This window comes from Crotalus tigris, unplaced genomic scaffold, assembly GCF_016545835.1.
Source record: "Crotalus tigris isolate CLP2741 ecotype Arizona unplaced genomic scaffold, ASM1654583v1 scf7180000018777.2418813, whole genome shotgun sequence".
NCBI lineage: Eukaryota > Metazoa > Chordata > Lepidosauria > Squamata > Viperidae > Crotalus > Crotalus tigris.
In genome coordinates this window covers 838,872-861,844 of record NW_024097195.1, presented here as the reverse complement: position 1 = coordinate 861,844, position 22,973 = coordinate 838,872, and the positions used below count along the sequence as shown (strand labels likewise).

General features: G+C 34.1%; 1 protein-coding gene across 7 annotated transcripts in view; it reads left to right on the top strand.

The window, feature by feature from the left end:
• Window positions 1–22,973, top strand: part of DCDC1 (doublecortin domain containing 1) — a 301,614-nt gene that overhangs the window by 53,679 nt on the left and 224,962 nt on the right. For 6 of the 7 annotated variants that reach the window (XM_039355979.1, XM_039355982.1, XM_039355977.1 and 3 more), the window contains 2 exons: window positions 3,536–3,629; window positions 17,191–17,357. In XM_039355979.1, coding sequence (XP_039211913.1) covers window positions 3,536–3,629; window positions 17,191–17,357 — 261 coding nt within the window. Of the gene's footprint in view, window positions 1–3,535; window positions 3,630–17,190; window positions 17,358–20,563; window positions 20,768–22,973 lie in introns of those variants that run through there. The other variant, XM_039355983.1, reaches the window with a different exon arrangement.

Here is a 22,973-nt window from a genome sequence, read left to right as displayed (position 1 = left end):
TCTTTCCTTCAGATAGGTCTAATTTCTCTATTCCCAGCTTTCACTTAAACATATCTATTTTATAGAAAAAGGTCTCTTCCTGCTTCAAAGTATTTTCAATTAATGAATGAATAGACATAGCAATAATTAACATACTGGAGATGGTGACATTTGCACCTTTGTTTCATGTTGAGAAGTGTTTGCTATAATTTCATATAAAATATCAAATTTATTGAAATTATAATTCAGAACTTTAGAATTTGAGGTAGCTAAAATTGGGTAATAATGTCTATATTTTGCAACCCCCAAAAAGGTAAAAGTAAAAGGAATGGGTTAAGACATTTCTAACTCTTTTATTTAAAAAACTGATCAGTTCTAAAATATTTAAAAAATGCTGTTTCCAAAACATGCAGATAATAGCTATTTTTATTATATACCTGCTTAAAATAGCAGTCCCACAAAACAGTGCAGTATTATCTCCATTCAGGGCCAAAGGGTGGGAGTTACAGTAATTATGATGCCATACATACTCATGAATAAACTTGTCCACGGATAAACCAACTCTTGAATTTTTAATCAAAATACATGTAAAATATGTCGCCTGCAGCTAAGGTGATCCACAAAATGTTTATATATTTTAATTTTCACAATTGTCTCATCCATGGGTGATCCACAGGTTATCCATTTTGCATGGTATCTTGTTAAACATTCAAATGTCATTTTACCTGCTAATGGCTTATGTGTGAGTATATATAGGATATATAGGATATATGGGTATATATGGGTATATTTAAAAAGTATTACCATATATACAGATAAGCCCATCCATGGATAAGCCAAACTCAATTTTTGCAATTCATTTTGGCACTTAAAATTCTAGTTTATTTGCAAGTATATATATGGTAATTCCAGTATAGTGATCCTATTTCATGTTATATTTCATATTCCTTTAATTGCATTTGGATTGACAAAATGCATCACTGCTTTTCTTAAACCAGCACTGTACTAAACAATATTTTAGAACTGATGCCCTGGATGTTTTGTTATCAGAACAATCAGAAATTTTAGATCTGGTCTTTGATGCTTTTGAGTCTTTATAAATTATTTTAATTGATTGTAAAATGAGCTGTGAAATTTCAATATCAAAAATAAATATGTCATTCCAAGAACATATGTACATTCTATAGTAGTAGTAGTAGTAGTAGTAGTAGTAGTAGTAGTAATAATAGTAATAATAATAATAATAATAATAATAATAATAATAATAATAAAGTTGGAAGGGACCTTGGAGGTCATCGAGTCCAACTCCCTGCTCAGGCAGGAACCCTACACCATTTCAGACAAATGGCTGTCCAGTCTCTTCTTAAAAGCTTCCAGTGTTGGAGCATTCACCGCTTCTGGAGGCAGGTTGTTCCTTTGGTTAATTGTTCTAACTGTCAGGAAGTTTCTCCTTAGTTCTAAGTTGCTTCTCTCCTTGATCAGTTTCCATCCGTTGCTTCTCGTCCTGCCTTCAGGTGCCTTGGAAAATAGCTTGACTCCCTCTTCTTTGTGGCAGCCCCTGAGATATTGGAACACTGCTATCATGTCCCCCGTTGTTCTTCTCTTCGTTAAACTAGACATACCCAATTCCAATAAAGCAAAAGTAGTATTGAGTAAGATAAAAGGAAGTGACTGACAAAAATCATGAAAGTAATCTGCATTTCAAAAGATAGTATAGAGTAAAAGGTTCCATCTTGGATTCAGTCTTTGATTCCCTTAAGTCCCTCCATGCAATCCAACTTTGTTTCCATGGAATCCTTGCTACTGTCTTTGTTATGTCTGCAGATTTTTCATTACCCAATTAGGTAACATCATCATTGCTACTGAGTGTGAGATTTGCTCCCTGTTCATATACAATAGCTTTCTCCTTGGTAATTCCTTGATTAAGTATTGCTTTGCACTTAATTCTTTGTCTGGTGTCTCTGCTTATTTGGGTGTTGGCTGCTGGAGGAGACATGTCTTGTTTTCTTCTCAGCTTTTTGTTGTCTCTTTTGAATGGTATATATGATTTACTTCTATGAGTCTATTGATGGCTGATTTGTCTGAATGCCAAGCTTCCAGGAATTCCCTAGTATTTTAGGATTTGGCTTAGTGTAAGATGCCAGTTGAAATTGCAATTGACTTTGTTGATATTTTGTGAGATTAAGAAGTTTGTATTGTTTCTTCTGATGGCTAGTTGGTGTTCAAGGATGTGTTCTGCTACTCGTCTGCCTAGGTTGGCTAGACGGTCTGTTTTCTTTTTGTGGTATTCCGGGTGTTGTAGTGTATTTCAGTTCATCTGAATAATGTTCTTATATAGCTCCTGCTGTGGAAGGTTGGGTTGTTACTTTGGTAATGGAGCATTTGGTTAGTTTGGATAGGTTTTTTTTTTTTGATAAATTATTGTTTCTAATTTGGCATCTTTTCCACTGTTGCTGCTGAAACACAGGAAGGGTGTTATGTTGATGTTTTCTTCTTCCCTTGTGAATTGTATTCCTTTAAACTTCTTGATTGTTTCATGTGTCTTCTCTAGTTGTTCCATTTTTTATTACTTTAAAGGTGTCTTTATCCACACACTAGATTCATTTTTTTGGTTATATGTGTTAGCATGCTATAATTTCTAGATGCTGCATTATGGTTTGTGCTATGAATTAATTCTGTTTCTGTATTCCTTTGGTCTGTGGCATAATTGTTTGCATTACATCCGAGTAAGCTTTACTGCCCTATCTTCCTACATCCCATCCAAAGGAATACCCATGGGATCATCACTCTTATGATCCATAGCAGAGGTCTTAAAGTAGTGCCTTAGAAACTATCCAGCTGAAAATAACGCTTTAATCAAGAAAAACTACCAAGGAGAAAATGACCCCTGCCAACACTAACATGGCAAGCCAGTAAATTAAAAAGGAGCAAACCTCACACTCACCAATACTGATGTTGTTACCTAGTTGGGTAATGAAATGTCTGCAAGCAAACAATCAAGCTCAGGGATCACCAAGGATGTCATAGTTTAAGCAAGAGCTACACATTTTCTTCTGTATTAGAATTTTGTTTCCATTCTGGAAAAAAATGATTTCATTAGCCATAGGTAGAAGGAACAAAAGCATGAAATCTTTTCTTTTTCATCATTATTGTTTTCTATCATTTGCCTAAAACAAGTAAATAAATAACATAAAATGGAATATTGGGAGTCAACCTCCCTTATTTCATTGCTAGAATTTCACAGATTCTAACTTATTTTTCCTGTTATTCTATTATTCAGCCAATCAGTTATAAATGCATTGTTGCACTGTTATAAATGAATATATTTGTATTATTTATAATAATAAAAATGGATTGGATGAATATCGTGAATCTTCACATTTAGTGAAAATGATCCTAAATGGCTGAAATAACCATTTTTTCTTGAACAGGAAAATGATCCTAAATAGCTAAGATACCATTTTCCCCTTGAACAACTAAATATATTTATGCTTCATTCTAAAAAAACCCAATAATATTTAAATATTAATGATTCTGATTTTGATTTTGTTTTAAGTTTTTAGATATTTGTACCATGCGACTGAACCTTATTTTACCAGCCAAGTATATATATAATATGCATGGTGAAAAAATGGAAGATCTTCTAAATGGTAAGAATTGCACCATTTGCTATTATAAAATAACAAAACAGCAGTGGGAGTATATATGAAATGAAGTGTAAATATGTGAATGCTAAATATGAAACAAACAGCTTTATTGGGGACAGTGTACCCTATGATTTCAATAGTAAACTGAAATTTTCATGTCAGTCAAATCACATTATTTATTCAATGACCAAATCAGTTTTCAAGAGGAATTTAACTCATTTAAGGTTGCTAATTCTAGTTTTCATCCAAACAAATACTACTGTTTTCACTATTCCTAACTGGACTAGCATCATTATAGAGTACCTTTTAGTTTCTATTTGTATGTGTATCTATATATGTATTTAAATTATTTGGCTGTACACAGAAAAGGACAACTTGTATAGTAATTGTATTTGGTTGAAAGAAGAAAAAAACCCACTCCTCTAAAGGTCATTGCAGCAAAATTAAGCACCCACAATATTGGTCTATATTGAAATTCTCATAAAAGTTAATTTGTCAATGGTATCAATATTATAGGGTTGGACTCCTATATTGTGCTTTACATAAGCCCAACTCAATCTATTAGTGATTTGCCAAATAAATATCTCATGCTGAGGGTGCCAATGGAGCTTGGGTTTGTGTGTCTCTCTCTGTGTGTGTTTATGTGTGTTTGTGTGTGAGAGTGTTTATGTGTGTGTTTGTGTGTGTGAGAGAGAGTGATGTTTTTCCAAGCAGCTAGACAGATAAAACATGATTTTCATGTATTGAGCTTATTAAATGGACAAATATAAACAGCAAACGTGTGTCAGCAAAGTTTGGTAGGGTAATTTAATACAACGAATCTTAACAAATGTCCTCTAAGAGGAATGAGAGCATTTAACTGGGAGTTGAAATCCACAAGTCTTAAAGTTGCCAAGGTTGAGGACCCCTGCCCTAGACCTTTACAACACAAACTTAATTTTTTTTTGAATTTTTTTGAATTTTTTTATATCTTTGTGTTACAGTTAGGACTACAATTTGATCAGGGACTTGTAAACCTTTTTGCAAATTTGGAAGTTGCAGGGATCATCTCTGTCAGTGCTCAGTCTAATTACTGCCAAGCTGACCAATAGCTGAATGTCTTTTATTTCCACATATTGAGCCCAATCTCAAAGTCATTCATTTGTAAACCAACAAAAATTACTTAATCTCCTGTTCACAAAAAGAATACCAATTAAGAATAACATAACTTCCTGAATTTCCTGTCCATACAGTATGCTTTGTTTACATTTGTCAGGCAGTTTTCTGAGGGGAGATACTGAGAGAAGATGGATTTCCCAAAAAACATAAATAATTGTCCTGAACATAGCAGCCTCATGCAATATGCTATAGTCAAAAACATTTCTAGATGCAATGGGCAGCAGCTGGGAAATACATGACAATTACATGCAATTAATGATACACAAATATCATTTATGAAGGTAGAGAAGATTGATGGTAGCTGAGTGTAAGATCAAAGATTCAAGGATTATGGAGAGTGAAATATGGCAAAGGAGGGCTGAAGAACTTTATGTTTTACATAATCAGTCAATAGAGATGAATTTTGCTGATGGACTAACAAGAAATTTGGAAGAGGTCATCAAATAAAGTTAATGTAACTAAAACAGCACCAGAGCCTATGGATAATTGTCAGATATTATCTAGATTAGAGGAACCTCATTCTTCATTTTGGTCTCTGAGCCTAGGGGGTTTTGGCCTATGCAGAAGCCCTCATTAGAATTCACTTATAGTTACTGTAACATATGGCAGAAAGCCTGCCACTTTACACAAGTCTAAATGCTTAACTCCTGTGTTCCAATTTGAATGCTGTAGCAGGTACATCTTTTGGGATTGTACCATTTTTCAGTGAGTTTACTGTTTTTTGTATTACTCTTTCTCATCTTGCCTGATTCCCTTCTCCCCTTCCCAATTAATAAACTGCGCAGTGATGCAGTGGTTAGAATGCAGTAGAATTACAGGTTAATTCTGCCAACTTCCAGAAGTTCAGTTCTCCACCAGCAAAAGGTTGACTCATCCTTCCATCCTTCCAAGGTCAGTAAAATGAGGACCCAGATTGTTGGAGGCAATATGCTGACTCTACTCCACTCAGAGAGGGCTGTAAAGCACTATGAAGTGATATATAAGTCTAAGTGTTATTGCTGTTGGCTGAAAAGTGCTGATGGTGATTAGTTTTCTCTGTCATGGTACAGTTTAGGAATGCACCAACTTTAATAGCAAATAACCATTTATCTATTGATTATATTGTGCCTTCTTTCTCCTTGCCTGGCTTCAAATAGAAGTCATTTGGATCCACAATAGTTGCCTGGAGTTTTCTGCCCTATCTTTTGGAAAAAATATAGGATACAGATCTATATGCATATTTTTTAATTTTCAAAAATATATTAAATAAAATAACAATATATTAACTTGTCTATTTTCAAACACTTTATAACCACTAGTAACACAGTCATAAAATTACATATAATATTTTGCTGCACATACCACTTGATCATTAAGTCCTTGGTTTCCCAAATCTCTATCCTGCAAATACTCTAGCCCAGTGTTTCCCAAACTTGACAATTTTAAGGCATGTGGACTTCAACTGCCAGAATTCCACAGCCAGCATTGTCAAGTTTGGGAAACACTGCTCTAGCCAATACTCTATCATGTATACCAGCAAGGAAGGCATAAGTGGAACTGGAAGAATTTAAAATTCTGCAGAATTACAACATATTCCTAGAAAACCTTTTGTGGGAGAGAATCCCTCCCCCCCAAATAAATGAAAACTGAATATTTTAATTGTCTCTAAAATGTGAGTTGATTGCTGAGAAAGAGATGATTGGGCAGTAGGAGAAATATAATGTGACTGAAAAGGAACCACACATCATTACTTTGTTTTTTTTATTCTATCCTTTATCTACAACTGTTAATTTATATTTAATTACTTTTGTATTTTGTTTCTTCAGATATATACAGAGAAATAGGAGGCCTTTGTTGACAGTTCTTTCTAGTACAATATTCTTATGCTAATGTTCCTGTATATGTTATGCATGTATATCAAACTACTTAAAAATATTACATGTCTTAGCTGTTATGAACTATTACTCTTCCTCTTCTAGCTTCCCAATTTTTGTTCCCATGTGGGGCCCCAAACTCAGGAGATAATTGAGTATGCACATTGAGCACTATTAGAATATTACTTGTTGGGGGCAATATGCCGACTCTGAAGCAATATATAAGTCTAAGTGCTAATTAATATGGGATTCTATTTTTAAGCATGCTCAAATAAAATTGTTTTTTCATTTTGAAATCTCATAAGCACATAGTTATTCAGAAATTTAGATGAAGAATACAACATAATTTCTTTATTTTAAAGAAAGTAAGATTTAATATACTATCTTTACAATAAAAGGTAAAGTTAACCCCAGGTGAAGGTTAGCTCCTGGCAATTGCATTCAACACTTTCTTGGCAGCATAAAAGAGTTGGTTGGCTACTGCTTTTTCCAGAATAGGTTTCTGAATTTCCACATTAGCCAACATAATCTGAATTCGCACCCATACATTGCATTATCTAAACCTTAATATGTACATTCTTTCATTGTAACTTATGTTCTGATTTAAAATTTGATTCAATTTATTCTCTTTGATTAGTTTACCAGGGTATCCAGATGAGAAACTAAGTAGTATTTTTCATGCATACTTCCATTTAACAAAGTCTAATGTAGGGTAGTTATTGTTGTAAAGTAGGTATAATAGTTTCTAAAGCAAATAATATAATTTGTAAAGTAGTAAATAGTTTATAGATACTTTCAAATCTCCAGGTTAAAAATTGGATAAGTTTTGTGAAATGTTTGGCATGTTTTTGTCCATTTAATTTCAGTGGTTTTACTGGATACAAAACTGTACAACTTCCTACTATAATCAGTAGGATTTAAAATGTTTTATTGTTTCTTGACTAAAATATATTGTGTTCCATTTTTTTTGTTTTTCTCTTCTGTGATTCTAGTTAATACTTTGCATAGTCAGCTAACATGTAGTAGTAACTACTCAAATTATAATCTATGAAAAATACTAAATGTATACATAACTAGTTTTATTAATTTGAAGCTTAAAACATAATGAAAAGGTTGTGGTCATATTTAAATTGTAAATGTTGGATTGTCTTTGTCTTTTTTTGAGTTATATATCTGCATGTCTTACACTAAGAGCAAAAGAGAATTGGATTATACAGTTAAAAGCTATTTCTGCTTTTACATGTACTGTAATATGTTTATTTTCTAGTTTAACCTCTTCAGACTTTTTAATATAGAAAATAGGTTAAGTGATAAAAGTAGGAAAGAAACATAAAGTCTATTGGAAAACTACCAAATGTCCTCTGCAAATAGGACCTATTCAGAATCAGTAAGCGTATGATGGGTGAAGTGGTTTTGAATATCGTCTTTAGAATCCATGCTGTTAGAAGGCCAGCCCTGAACATGGCAACTCTTATTTCTCCACACAGTACCTCTTCACTCTCAATTTAACCTAAAAATCTGATGAACCCATTACTCCATACTTGATTTCATGGAACAAGGGGTAGATATAGTTACAAATGATCAATCACAAACCGTGAACCAAAGCAGTAAGGCATTAACAATTCACACCATTTTGGTCCACTTGCTCAAGCAGAAGATGTGCCAGCATATTTAATGGACAGCAGCTTCTCTCAGTTTTAGAAAAGACATGACTCATGATGCATTTTAGAAATGAAGAGATTTCGTGCCTGCTAACCATTTGTACATCAGTGTTCAAAAACTTCTAAACAATTAACATAAGCGTGAGGCTCTTTTTGAAGGATGAAAAATGACTATCTAAATTAAATTTACTCAGGTAGAGTATAAAATGACCAAAGAAATGCTTTTTTCCCCCAATAAAGTCATGTACCATTCAATGGACTTGTATAAATCAGCACCTTGTGAAGTAGTATGTAACACTGCAGACCCCACAGGCATCTGCCGTCAATTTAATGGGATCACTGAAGAAGCAAGGCAGCTGTGAAAGATTGCTTTAAGTACAGCAATCATGTGCTTGTCATTCTGCTCAATAGTGGAAAAATCCAAATTCGGATAGGCATCAGTATTTAAGAGAATGATTGCTAAAGCTTCTCTCATAAGTACCTTAGGGACAATAAGATTTGACATATAACATGTAAACAAAAGTACACAACAGCTGTTAGATTAGTTTTGTTTGAGTAAAATATGTCGGGATCATTTAATATAGCATGTGTTCTCTCAGTCATTCAGGCTGAGTCTGCAGACCACACTTTTGAATATTGTGCACCAATAGCTGGGAGGACAGAGTTGTACAGCCATTGCCAAAACAGCATGGAAAAAGTTTACTCAACTAATTATACCTCTTAACTACAAAAGTCATATCATGAACATAAGAAATAAAGATGTATGTCATACATATTCTTTATTTAAAAAAATTTAATTCCCAGGAAGTTGGAGGGGGACTTATCTTAGGGGTCAGATTCAGTAGATGAAACAGTGAAAGCATATGGTACGGTTATATGCAATGCACTATATGTTTTCCTTTTTTCATTTTGTTGGTTGTATTTGTCTTCATCATTAACATCAAGAACAAATCTGAGGAAAATGTGCTTAAATTAATTTAATGGCAACTGCTGAAGGTTCATTTGTTTTCAGAATCTTTAAACACTAGATATTTTCTGTTGTGATTTTCCTTTAAACATTTGTTTAATAATTTCAATCATATTCTTTCATGAGGAAAACCATGAACAGATATAAATTGAGCCTGTATGACTGTAAAACAAATTAGGAATTCAGCAGCCAATATTAATTTGCTTGGGGTAACTGACAGGAAGGTGGCTTACAAGTCTCTCTTACATACACCAAACTAATAGAGGTGGGTTGTTATATAACTATTTTAATAAATAAATATAATGTCTATATGTTCAGCACTTCATTTCTTTGTGATCTAATAAGTTATAGACTTGCTACTGTGTGAGGAGTTATTTTGCCCAATATTTCATCAGCTCCTCCTTCCCTTTTAGTCATCCCATATAATGGCTTATACTATTTAGTACAACTTCTCATTCTGAAAGGAGAATTTAGAGAAATTTTGGAGAATAGTTGGTTCTTGAAAACATTTTTGGTTTTGGGCTTATTGATGTTTTTAATTTTTTTGAACATGTTACAAGGACTTTAGCAAAATGATAGCTGTTGTGTGCATAGTCAATCACAAAATGCTTACCAAAAGCTTAAATACAAAGGTGCTCAAAGATCAATCAGTCACGTATTTAAGACTGATATAGATGGAGGCCACAATTAAAAGATTTAAAGGATGAATTCTAAGGAAGAATCTTAATATCTCAACTTTTCATTAATCTTAAAAATAAGACAAGGCTCTTTAATAGGTATTGTAAACTATTTAGACATAGACATAAAATAACTTTATTGTCACTTTAAATGTGTACTAATCGGCATATATTAAAATGAAATATCACTGCATACAGCTTTCAAATGCAGGAAATGCAGAAGCTGGTTTGCATGTTTCACTAAGGATAATGTATGGAGAGGCCAATTCAGATTGTTAGTTATCTGCACCTCCCAGATACTTAATACTGTTGACCACCTCTATATCTGCATCCTTGATACTGAGTGGAGTGTGATGCTTTGCACTTTCCTGTTCTTTAGTAACCTGTACAGTTCTTCTGAGGAGGGTAGAGCTAACTATAATATTGATCTTAGCTATTTACTGTATATGCCGGCGTATTAGGCGACCCGGCATATAAGATGACCCCCGTCTTTATCGCCGAGTCGCCTTCCTAGAACGTCATCTTATACGCTGGAAACGACCAGTATTTCTGGCGTATAAGATGACTCGGCATATAAGACGACCCCCGTCTTTGGCGCTGAATTTAGCGCTTCCGGAAGTCATCTTATACGCTGGCATATACGGTATATAAGGCTTCAGTTGGTCACAGTGCTGCAGAAACAACATTCTTTAATTGGGGAGTAAAAACAATAGGGGAGAAAAACAATAATCAGAATGTACTTAGATCCCTCCAAGGTTTTATTTCTACTGTTCTGTGTTTTTATCTACCCTACATACTATCTTGTATCAAAAGGCTCTAGCTTGACTTTTCCTGCCATGGCTAACCTCTTCTATACATTTCAAATAGCCAAAAGTAAGAGATCAACTTACAATGTTTTTGTCTTGGTTTCCCCCCCCACACACACACCCTGGATATATGGTTCTACTTCCAAACATTAAAAAAACAATGAAGTCTATTTGAAAACTAAAGCTGTTATTGGAAATAAAGTTGGTGCTGGAAGGTGGTGGTTTACTTTGCAATGTGGTAGCTTACAAACATCAAGAAAAACATATGAAGGCCCTCCGGTTCCTGTGAGGTCCACATTTCTTGATTTTGCTCTATACTATGATGTTTAGTGACAGTCAGATTGGGCTAATGCAAAAACAATTATATAAAGCATATTGGTTTGTCCTGTACATAGATTGCTTTCATTTGTAAATATATTTATTCTGAAACAGTTCTTATGATTTCAGCAGACTTTGCTTCTCTATAAGAGTGCTAAGAATTTACTTTTTGGCTCCATAGATTATTTAAAGCCTACTGCAATATATGAATCATTATTACAATGATATCACAAATAATAGAGTTTACTGTATATAAAGTTTGACAAGTGTGAACTTTTGCTTCCCACAAAACTCTAGACTTTCCTATGACTAATCTTGATTATTGAGCCACAATACCTGAAAATACAAAATGTATCACTGTGTAATTAATGTCTGTTTCATTTGCGCCTTCATCATCAAGCTTCTGGTATTCAGGCTAATGCAAGAGCATTCCACAGGTAGTTATTGACTTATAATCATTTATTTAGCAACCATTTTAAGTTACATCAGGAACTGAAAAAGTGACTTATTATCAGTCCTCTTCCTTACAACTGTTGCAGCATCCCCATGGTCACATGATCAAAATCCAGGCCCTTGGCAACCAACATGTATTTACAACAGTTGCAGCATCCCAATATCATGTGATTTACATTTGCAACTTTCCCAGCCAACTTCCCACAGAAAAGTCAGAGGGGGAAGACTTGACAACTGCAGTGATTCACTTAAAAGTGTGACAAAAGGTGTTGTAAAATTGGGTGAGCCCCACTTAACAACCCTTGCTTAGCAATGGAAATTCTGGTTCCAGTTGTGGTTGTAAGCCAAAGAATACCATTTATTTTCATATCTTTAATCTCTCCTCTTGTTAGACATTTTCTTCACCCACTGATAAGTATATTAGAAATCTCTTGCAGCAAATTTCAGCAAAATCCTTTCAGTCTGGCTTCTCCACTCAGTCTGATCTGTTTTGGAGATAGGATGTTCATCTTTCAGGATCCTGTGATGATGATGATGATGATGATGATGATAATAATAATAATGTTGGAAGGGACCTTGGAGGTCATCTAGTCCAACCCCCTGCTCAGGCAGGAAACCCTATGCCATGTCCAGTCTGTTCTTAAAAACTTCCAGTGTTGGAGCATTCACCACTTCTGGAGCCAAGTTGTTCCACTGATTAATTGTTCTAATTGTCAGGAAGCTTTTCCTTAGTTCTAGGTTGCTTCTCTCTTTGGTTAGTTTCCATCCATTGCTTCTTGTCCTGCCTTCAGGTGTTTTGGAAAATAGCTTGACTCCTCTTCTTTGTGGCAGCCCCTGAGATATTGGAAGACTGCAATTTCAAAGCATTTCAAAAACAAAAACTGACCAAAGAAGCTTTACACAAAACTTGATGATAGTAATTATCTGACCATTTCAGTTGGGTTTTCAGCTGGGTTATGGTAGAGAAATTGCTTTGTTTTCTTTAATGGATGGCCTATGACAGAAACTGTATGGGAAGAATTTGGGCCTACTGCTTTTCCTCAAACATTTGATTCCAGGAAGTGTTATCAGAGTATTCATCTGAACTCTCTGGCACATTTAGATTATAGACACACTATTAAGTCCATAAAATGATATTGGAAGATTACTGTTTGATATCCATAGTGATGATGTAGTAATATCTCCACAGGGTTCCTTCTTCCTCATCTCACCTGCTGATTTGTACCTATGTGAAACTGCCGAGGAAGCTTCATTTGGAGTAGGGCTGTAGCTGTACACAGTAGGAATATGGCCTGTTTTGATTGGGTTTGGAAAAGGTACCTTAGAACACAGCACCTGCTGTGATTCATTACTGGAGTTGTGCCTATTTCCAGGATTGCATGGCTGCAGCAAAAGCCTCTTAGCAAAAGCCATGTCATCTATAAAATGATAGTTTTAATGATTTGTAAACAGGTTAAATGTTTATGCTTTCACTCATCCTGAACTACATTTTCTGAACTAAATCTGCAGATTACATACAGTTCTATTTCTTACCATTCAACTGGTACTCTTGAATGTTGTATACATTCAGTAACATGCTGGATGGTGGAAGTTAATCTGCAATTAAATCCAGATAAGGTGAATGTTTGGTAACTAAGAGATTGGATTTCATAATCAACTCATTTTGCATATTGCACTCTTTGGAAAGCAGATCTGTAGTATCAGAATTCTCCTTGATCTGTAGCTGCCAATGAATTTTCAAGTGAAGGCTTTGACAGGAAGCCATGCAGTTAAGTATAGTGCACCAACTGTGATCCCTACTGAGCTTATTGGATTTGGTGACAACTGTCTTCACTTTTGCAACATACTGTGAAGATTGGAGGGTGGCAAAGGCAATGTAAGGCACCTCCCTCCAGATGATGCTCCAGCAAGAAGAAAGATCTGAGATAGAGTGATTGAGAAGTTCAGATGGAAAAACAAATCTGAGGGAGTCTCAGAGCCTATTCTAGGAATCATGCCCTCTGTCAGAGAGACAATATTATGACAATATGTATCATAACTAGATAAGAGCAAGTAATTGGATGAAGCAAAAAAATCTTAGGTATGCCCATAGGCAAAGATTCTTACACTTTATAGTGTTAAAATGTATTTATATGATACAAACACAGCATGCACACACACACATTGGGTTAGGATTAGGCAAGAAATAAACACTACTTTTATTTTTTTACGTCTAGTCTATAAAGAAGATAGAACAATGACAGAACTTACAAATTTATCACTTCATTTTATTGAAAACAAGAATTCTTTCCTCCAGATTTTCTAATGGGAGGATGAAAATGTATCCTTTTGCTTAAATTTTGAAATATTTTAAATATAACGACTCCCATTCACCACAGTTAGAGAGGAGAAAAAAGAATATTTTCTTGCCTTAATTTAGTTCTTCTAAGCTTTTAAAAGTGCTGTGATTTGCAAGCCCCAAGTTTCCATCTTGTAAGGAATAGAACTTGATCACAATGTGCATAAGGAATAGAACTTGTGTCACAATGTGAGTAAGGAATAGCATTTGTGTCACAATGCACATCTCACAATTTGCCCATTTGCTATGGCTATTCATGCTTTTGGTGCTCTCTTTCCAAGCACAGCTACACTTTGCTTTTTCCCTTCCAGCCTAGTTCTTGTAAGTTCTTACTTCAGTCTTAATTTCCTTTTCTCAGCTTCCTCAAAGCCATTCTTCCCTTTCCCTCCACCTTAATTCTCTATATGCAGAGCCTGGATCAGAACTTGGCATGGAATACTCAAGCTTTCATGCTTGATCACTGTATTTATGAAAGGCAATTATGGTTGTTGTTGTTGTTGTTGTTTTAAAACAGCAACCTAAAGAACATTCAGGCCTCACATAAAACTCTGGAACTTTAGTTGCTTTCCATAAAAGGGTTAAAATTTGGCTCTGCAGCCTTGTGTGGGGAACACAAAGGATCATGAAAATTTGGGGCTAGATCAGTGGTTCTCAACCTTTTTAATACTGTGACCCCCAACCGGTCGTAAATCAAGGACTAAACCGTTCGCAAGTTGAGGACTAAACCGGTCGTAAGTTGAGGACTTCCTAGCCGGTCATAAGTCAAGGACTTTCCCTGCCCAGGAGTGCTGCGCATGCGTGGTGCCACCCCATGCCGGCCGAGGTGTAGCTGGCAAGCGGCAGAGACAGAGCAGGCCGACCACTGGCTGGGCCACCAGCTGGCCCAGCCCAAGGGAGGTAAGGCACCTGCCGGAAAAGGGGAAAAAAATGGTGGACAGCCTTGCTTGGCGACCCCCGTGAAATGGTCGATCAACCCCAAATGGGGTCGCGACCCATAGGTTGAGAACCGCTGGGCTAGATAGTGCCATGAGAGCCCTCCTTCTGCCTTTTATTAACCAATATAAATGACCCTCTTGGATTTTTTTATATCTTTGATATTTTATGTTATAATGTTATAATGAAAGTATTCCTGGACTTTATTAGGATATTCAAGCTGGAGGTTGACACTCATAATTTATTTATTTTTAATCTTAAATGAATTTTAATAATTTGATTACATTACATTTATATGCCTAATTCCCAATAATTCTGAGATTACAGAGATGGCCTCTGCCAACAAATATGGAAAAGCCCCCCAAAATGATACCTATTCCCTTCTAAAAGGAAAATTTAAAAGAATATTCTAATTACAAGACATGTTGAAGATCTTTCAAAAGAAATTAGAGCCATATATGAAAAAAGAAGCAGCAATTGAACTGACAGGTATTAGAAAGAACAGAGAAACATAATATCATACATATAGCAAACCTGGTGTATGATGGAAACAGTCACAGTATATTTTTAAAAGTTGTTTTAAATCTTCTTGTTTTGTTTTTACTTGTTGCACACTTTTTGTTTGCATTCCATTGTGGAAACCTATTATTTTGAAGCTTTACATTCTGCTGTAATGCACGTAAATCCTGCTCACTCAACAATATTGTGGCTTGATGCACAGAAAGAATGTGAATGGGATCCAGGATATGATTTTGGGCCTGTAGTAACTGAGGAAATGGTCTTGCAGAGTCTCCATACCACTGTTCTCTACTATTACGTACCTGCGTAAGGTATTTCTCATCTTCAAGGAACATGACTGAAAAATAATGGTATGGGTTGCTTCTCACAATGAGATGTAAAAGGAAAAAAGATTTTGAAAAAAAAATTATATATGTCTTTTAGAGGATATTTACCATGAAAAGTAGTTAGCTCAAGATCAGTTCCTCAATGCAAGGCTGAGAATTCTTTTTTTTTTAAAAAAAAAAAAAAAAGTAGGGTGAAATAAGTATACGCAGAGTGGTTCTCTCTATCACTGAACAATATTGTCTTTTCATTTTTCCCACTTATTAAAATCAGTGAAAAATATAAATCTGAACACATGCAGAGCTTTGTTCATTTATCACAATTGCCTTTCCTTTCCACTCTGCACTTCTGTCTTTAGAATTTAAATACTCCTCCTATTGCTAACTAAATACAGAACTTCTTCCCCTGCACACATGCATTCACAACTTGTTTTCCCTTCAGCAAGTCTTTGCACTGTTCTCCTATTCTCTTCCTTTGTCCACATCCAGTGATAGGTAAGCTGTCCTTTTTTATTTCCTAAACGTAATTTGTTCATAGCCTATCAGAATTTAGTGCAAAGATTCTGAAGTAAATGGAACTGGAGGAAAAGGAAATGCACTGTAAAACATTGGTGCTTCCTCATACTGGTAATATAACAGAATACTGAAAATGATCAGAATGGTAGACGAGCCTAGATCTTTAAAATTAATAAGATTTGTTCCAGTTTTTTTTTACTGATAAGGTATTTCCCATTAGCATTTATTCTCAAAATACAAAGTAAAAAAACCGAACAAATTCTGTCATCAAACATGTGACTTTTTGTACTTTATATAATGTAGTCTTCATAAAATAAATATTGCAGCTGCTTACAAAAATCTTTCCATATAATTTAGAAAAAAAAACATATATGTATTTGACTTAGGGTGGGAAAGAAAAAATGAAAAATAGGTTACCTTACTCAGCGTCAATATTATTTACATGGTCTCATTTTCTTCTTCACTTAACCCTTAATCCCAGAATGATACTAAATAGATTTTATTCTTTTTTTGTCAGAAAATCAGTATTTTCTTTTTAAAAAATAGGCCTTAATGACAATCCTTACATTTACTGTATTTCAATAACGATCAGTTATGCAACATTTTCAAGCTGTAAATGTATACGTTCCTTGACAGAAAACTGTACATCGAAACAACATAGATTTAGCAATTTTATCAGGACAATGCCAGTAAGTAGATTTCAGCAAGGTTGGTTCCAACTCATCTGTGATAAATGAGAAGATAAGGCAATCAGTGCACACCATGACACTCTGTGCAGCTAGTTAGACACACTTCAAAACTATTCAGGTGTGCGCACAAAGCTTATGAGTCTTACATAGTTGTGGGGGGGAATGTCTCAATATAAATATATCCTTCATAGTGGCCACCAGAAATGCAGGATCTGTTTTGTAAGATATCCCCAAGCAGATAAAAATAATACATGTTAACAATTCTGGTCTGGGAGACACCATTCAGATTATGTGTTTTAGTTGGATAAAAAAAAAAAAAAAATCTCTCCCTCCATTTCCTTTTCTCTGTGCAGTTCCTATGCTTGATAAATGTCTGCAAAATTCCATCACGCCTTTATGGGGACCGCTTTGGGTTTCTAAAGGAGAAGGCTTTAGTCCCACCGGAGCCAAGATATATATCCAAGGAGTATTATTGGCCTTGTACCAGCGATTAAAATCTGCAAAAATCTACTGTGAACAGGTAAGTTAACCCAGTCTCATTTTTTTCTTTTCCATTTTTAATTATGTTACTTGTAGAAAGCTGTCACACTTTTTGATAAGGAAATGTGACATGCTGCACAATATATTCTGTATTTTATAAGGAGTTGAACTTTGTATTAAAGGTGTATGCCTTTCTGTGTGAGGAATTATACAGCTAATGTTTGAGTGCTGCACAACACTGTGCACTAGCAGACAAACTGCTGAGGAAATAATTTCTACTTGTTCTGCTTAAGAAAACTTAGGAGTATATGCATTTTTTTCATAATTTATATTTTTCTAGGATTGCCCAATTAATGTTAGCTAGACCTGAAATATAAAATTATGCATGTAAACATAACCAAAAATTGCCTTTCTTAGTTAGGCATATGTTTCAATGTCTTTCTGTGTAACGAAGCTGAATTGAAATGGAGCATGCCTGCCTTTTTGGTACTGCTAACCTTGTCATGGAACATGTGTATCCATGTGTATATGTTTGTGTGTGTTTGTATACCCATCTAATTTGAAAATGCAAGGCAGGGAAATTGGTCAGAAATAAACATTGCAACTTAAAATGAAATTTATAGTAGATTTCAGGCCATGATTTAAGCATGCTCTTCATAAGGGATGGGTGAGCAAGGAGGACAGGCGAAAGAAGGTATATGTTTTTTTATACAGCACCTCCTGCTGTTTAGATGCATAAAGAGAAATGAGCATTTACTTTGGGATAAATAATTTTGTTGCTGAACTAATAGTGATCTAAACTGGTAATCAAAGATAGGGAATGTATAAGAATATCATAAAGATTTGGTTTCACAAATGTTGGCTTTTAACAGTGTGAATTAAAACAAAATAAACAAAAATGGTTCCTTCTTTAAAGCCTTTTTTTAACCAGTTCAAAAGTTTTTGATGCAAACATGAAGAAGGGTATAAGGTTGCTCCAGTACAGACTGTTTTTCCTAAAATGAGGAAATTGTGTCTCTAACACAATTCAAAGTTTAACCGCTATGATTAATTGTGAGTAAAGTTAATAGTGAACAAATGCATTTGCTATTATTTTCAGTGTTTATAATAAATACCTGCAAACACAATTCCGTAGCATAATTGCAATTTTCATGTATTTTATTTCTTTGCTTACATCAAAGAATTTCCATACTGATATATGGAAAGCATTTTAAGAATGGGATAATATTTATATAGGAGAATGGAAAATATTTTTTAAAAATCTTCACCATCTTGAATTTAGAAAAAGGAGCATAGGATCAAAGGACCATGCATTATTATTTTTCCTTTAGTTATATCTCATAGGTTTAAGTTAATAGTAGTAAATGAGTACATTTGTTATTAGATTTATATCCTAGTTTGGTCTTAATAAACAAAGATTGCGTACATAATCCTCTCCCCCCAAACTCAAAGTAGGGCTAAAGTAGGGCTAGAATTCATAGTCTCCCACTGCTAAAGTGGCTTTCAAACACAAAAGTCCTGTGTAGTGACATATTTCCATCTTTAAAGCTAAAATGATAGAAATTTGGCCTGCTTGTACTTACGCTTATTAATCACATTTTGAAATATAACTTCTCCTCCTGCTTTTCCTTTTCCTTCTTTTTTATACTTAAAAAATAACCAACAGATTAGCTCTGACCTGCCAAAACATTAGCTGTATTCTGATATACTTGTACTTACTTTCTCCCCTCCAAAGTTGTTTATAATTCTGCAAATCATGGGATCTTCTCACAGATATGTAAAAGAAATAGCAAATTCTTTGTTCCCATAGGGTGGGGTTTGTGGTGTTGCAAGTGTGGTTAGATTAAAACTACTGTCAGCATGTATTAATATTAAAAAGTGCAGTGTGCAGATATAATCTGCCATATATCAATAGCCCATATTTTGCTTGTGAATGTAAGAATCCAAACATGGCACAAACACATCATATCCTGCAGCTCATGGGCTGTCCTATTATTCCCATAACTACTGTGTACTTGCCAGAAGATGTTGTGAATGTTCAAATCAGTCACTCCTCTTGAATAGGAATGAGGCCATGTTGGCATATGTCAGAAGCATCTCATCAGCACATATGTGGTACGTTTCTCTCATCTTTACTAAACTAACATGTGAAATCACAAAACTTTAATAAGCAAATTGTTTCAGGGCGATGTTGTATGAGATACAACTGCTATGATGTTAAAACAGCAAGATGTGCCTGTTTCTCAGCTGAAGATTTTACTTACCTGCACCTGTTCCTATTTTATACTATGTTATACTGTAACTGCGTCCATCTTAATTAAAAAGCCAGCAGTATTAAAATATTAAAGAGTACCTTCTGTTAGCTGTGCTTATTTTTTGATAGGGTTTTTGATTGAAGATAAAATATTCAAAATAATATAATATGATAGCAACTGATGGTCACATTAAAATGTTTCCTCTAATAGCTTAGTCAATCTGTATTAACGTGTTCAAAATACAACCACAACACAATGCATATTATTTTCCCTAAAGATCCATCTGCCAACAATAATAAGTAGGTTTGAGGCTTCTTGAATCTTACCCTTTTAGTGTAAAGAACTTAATGAAATCCAAACATTCACTTCTGAAACAACTCAGGAAGGACACCAAATCTTGAGTGCTTTTTACTGAAACACAGTGGATTAATTGAAAGAAGAAAATTGGTTGGGAATACTTATTGGGAAGGTTATAATTGATTCTCAAGGGTCACTAGAAGACAGTTATCCTCCTTGTTTAAAACACGGTCATTCTATACATAATTTATATTTTAGTAACTGCATGATGTAAGAATGTTTTGTGAGAACCTACGGAGGTACTTGATTTGGAGGAAATGAACTTTAAGACTATCAAGATGTCTGAGAATAATATGTTTTCTTGAATTGCTAAAAATGGGAAGATATCTGAAGCTGTTTCTTTTTTTTTATTTGTGCATCTGATTTATATTAGAGATAAGCTAACCAGTATTGTTTTTGACTACAGTTTTTACAACATAGCTAGCATCTTTAACAAAATATTGTTAAATGTATATTCTGCAGATACAGATTCCTACACAATAAAATTATCCAACACTATGGCAGGAATATTGAACTCCATTAGTAAATGTGGAAAAAGCATAAACATGAAAGCAGTTAACACTTCCAGTGAAGGGCTTGTCCTATCTCATTAGCATTCTTGATATGTAGTTGTGCTGTTGGTGGGGGTGTTGAACAGGAATGCCATTGTGCGGAGCCCAGTGTTTGGGGACAAACACTGCTGTGGAAGGAACGTGTGAAAAGGCCATGGTACTGTCAGTGAATGAGGAAGGCTGTGTGTTCCCTGTGCTTCAAGCAGGGAAGCTGTCATTCAGAACTCCAGCATAGCTAAACAGAGGCCACAGAGAAGATTGAAATACCTTTTTAAATGATATTACTGGTTTGTAATCATTTGTGGTTCTTTAGAATAACATAGTGAATTAGTTATGTCTGTTACTAAGTTCAAGGAGATACTCAGTGTGGGCATGGAGACACAAAGATGAATGCAGTAAAAGATATTATTGTTGCCATTTTGTTACCCCTTGAATCTGTGAAAAAAATAGCTTCATTTCGTCAGATCAAAACTGGTATTTATTATGGGAGATAGAATTTTCTTCATTTATTTTCAAAGTTATATTAAAATTTATGTCCCTCCTATTTTATATTACTTGGATATCATTGGGCATGATATTTTTTTTTTTAAAAAAATATTTGGTAAGGAAAACAGAAATGTACTAATTTGTGTGAATTAATGTATTATGTTATATTTTTTTTAAAAATGAATCTAATAACCCCAAACTTTCTTAATTGAAAAATATTTTGATTGCTGCATTTTCCCTAACAGTAGTGGCATTATCTGTGGTCTCACAAGCTTCATAGGAATCATAATATTACAATTTTAATTTGCATATAAATTATTTCCCTAAAGTCAATTTTTACATTAATTGACATTTAATCATGCTATTATTTGCAAATACTGCATTTAGATATTAGATTTTGATAATATTGGATTGGCATACAGAACAGTCTTCATAAGTTCCTTTATTTTAAAGTGTGTCTATGATATGATTACCAAGTAGGCTATCCTTTCTATGAGCTTTACATAAAAATATTATACCAAGTGTGTCAGTGTATAGCATTAAATTATATAGTGTTCTCTAATTTTATAAATATTTTCTTCATTCTAGAATTTTTTTCATAATAACTACTTTCTCCTGAAATCTTATATTAAAATTTCTTGAGTGCTGCCTATATATTCACATCACTTTATACTATTTTAGAGTTCTAGTAAATAGTTGCTTGAATATAATTGCAGAAGGAAGCTAAAACTGGGAGGAAAAGAGATTACAATGAAATAGCTTTGAAACTGATTATAGTTTTTAAAACATTTCATTTCAAGCAATGCTTAAAACTTCTAAAGGAAAAAAATTCAAATTCAAATAAACATGATATTGAATGCTAGTAGTATTTCGATTTTTCTGCAAACAGTATAAGTATGTGAAGACAGTTAATATATTATTTGACTCTATACACACTACAAGAAATCTGCTATTACAGAAGCTTTTAAAAATAGACTTTATAAATAGACGTTATACCCTATGGTGTAACATCATAAGCTCTTATTAAAATTTTAAATTATATTTCTCTAAATTTACTTAGAAACTTATTTCTCTAAGTTTTCATTTTCTTCATAGGCCCCATAAATATTTTTTAAGATTTGTTTTTAAGATCTTGTGTTGTTTATAGATGTGAATAATACTTGAATATTTCCATGCAACCAAGCTGTATTCTAGTTATTAGAAGTATTTTAAAAACCTTAAACTTGGGTCTTTTCCAAAGTGTCATGCCTTGAGCAGGCCTAACATCAGTTAAATGAAGTGAAAATTGCATTCTTGTCTTGATAGAGATGAAAATGGATTTCTGGTCATGAAATAGATGTAGTTGTCACTTTTTAAAAAAGGTGTCAGCAGTTTGCTTCAGCATCTAAGGTGCCAATTCAGTGTGACAGTAAACTTGTGATCTGAGCAATCAATAAAATGCTTCAATAACGTCTGCTTCATTACACTTATAATAAGAAGCTATAGATCTGTGGCACATAAAATGTTCATAAAGAGGATATGTGAGGGCTGGCTGTAATAATTTTTCTTAGGAACACAGCAAGTGCAATGTTGCCATCTAGAGTTGTGCATAAGCAATTTTTCTAAGAGGAAAGTCTCTGATATAGTAATCTTTGCTAATTTAAAAGTCTGTTTATTTTTGTTGTTGGAGATGTTTGAGAAACAGGTATTTTTTTAGTTGGCTGGGATTTTTTGTCATCAAAATATTTATCCTTGAAATATAAGTCATTCTTTTTTGGTTACTATATAATACGTGTTTCTGAAATTTCTTTATAGGTCCTTCATTTGGTTTTAAATAAAAAGATATTTTCAGTGTTACTGCTATGATGAAAATATAAATTTGAAATATTTTGATTAACCACTAAGAAAAAGCCATATAAATACAGCAGATAATCCTCAAAATATTATTGCAATTTTTAAAGTAAGATTTCTATAATATTTTGACTTAATTTAAAGAACCTTCAATTCCTAAGCAAAGAAAAAACCATG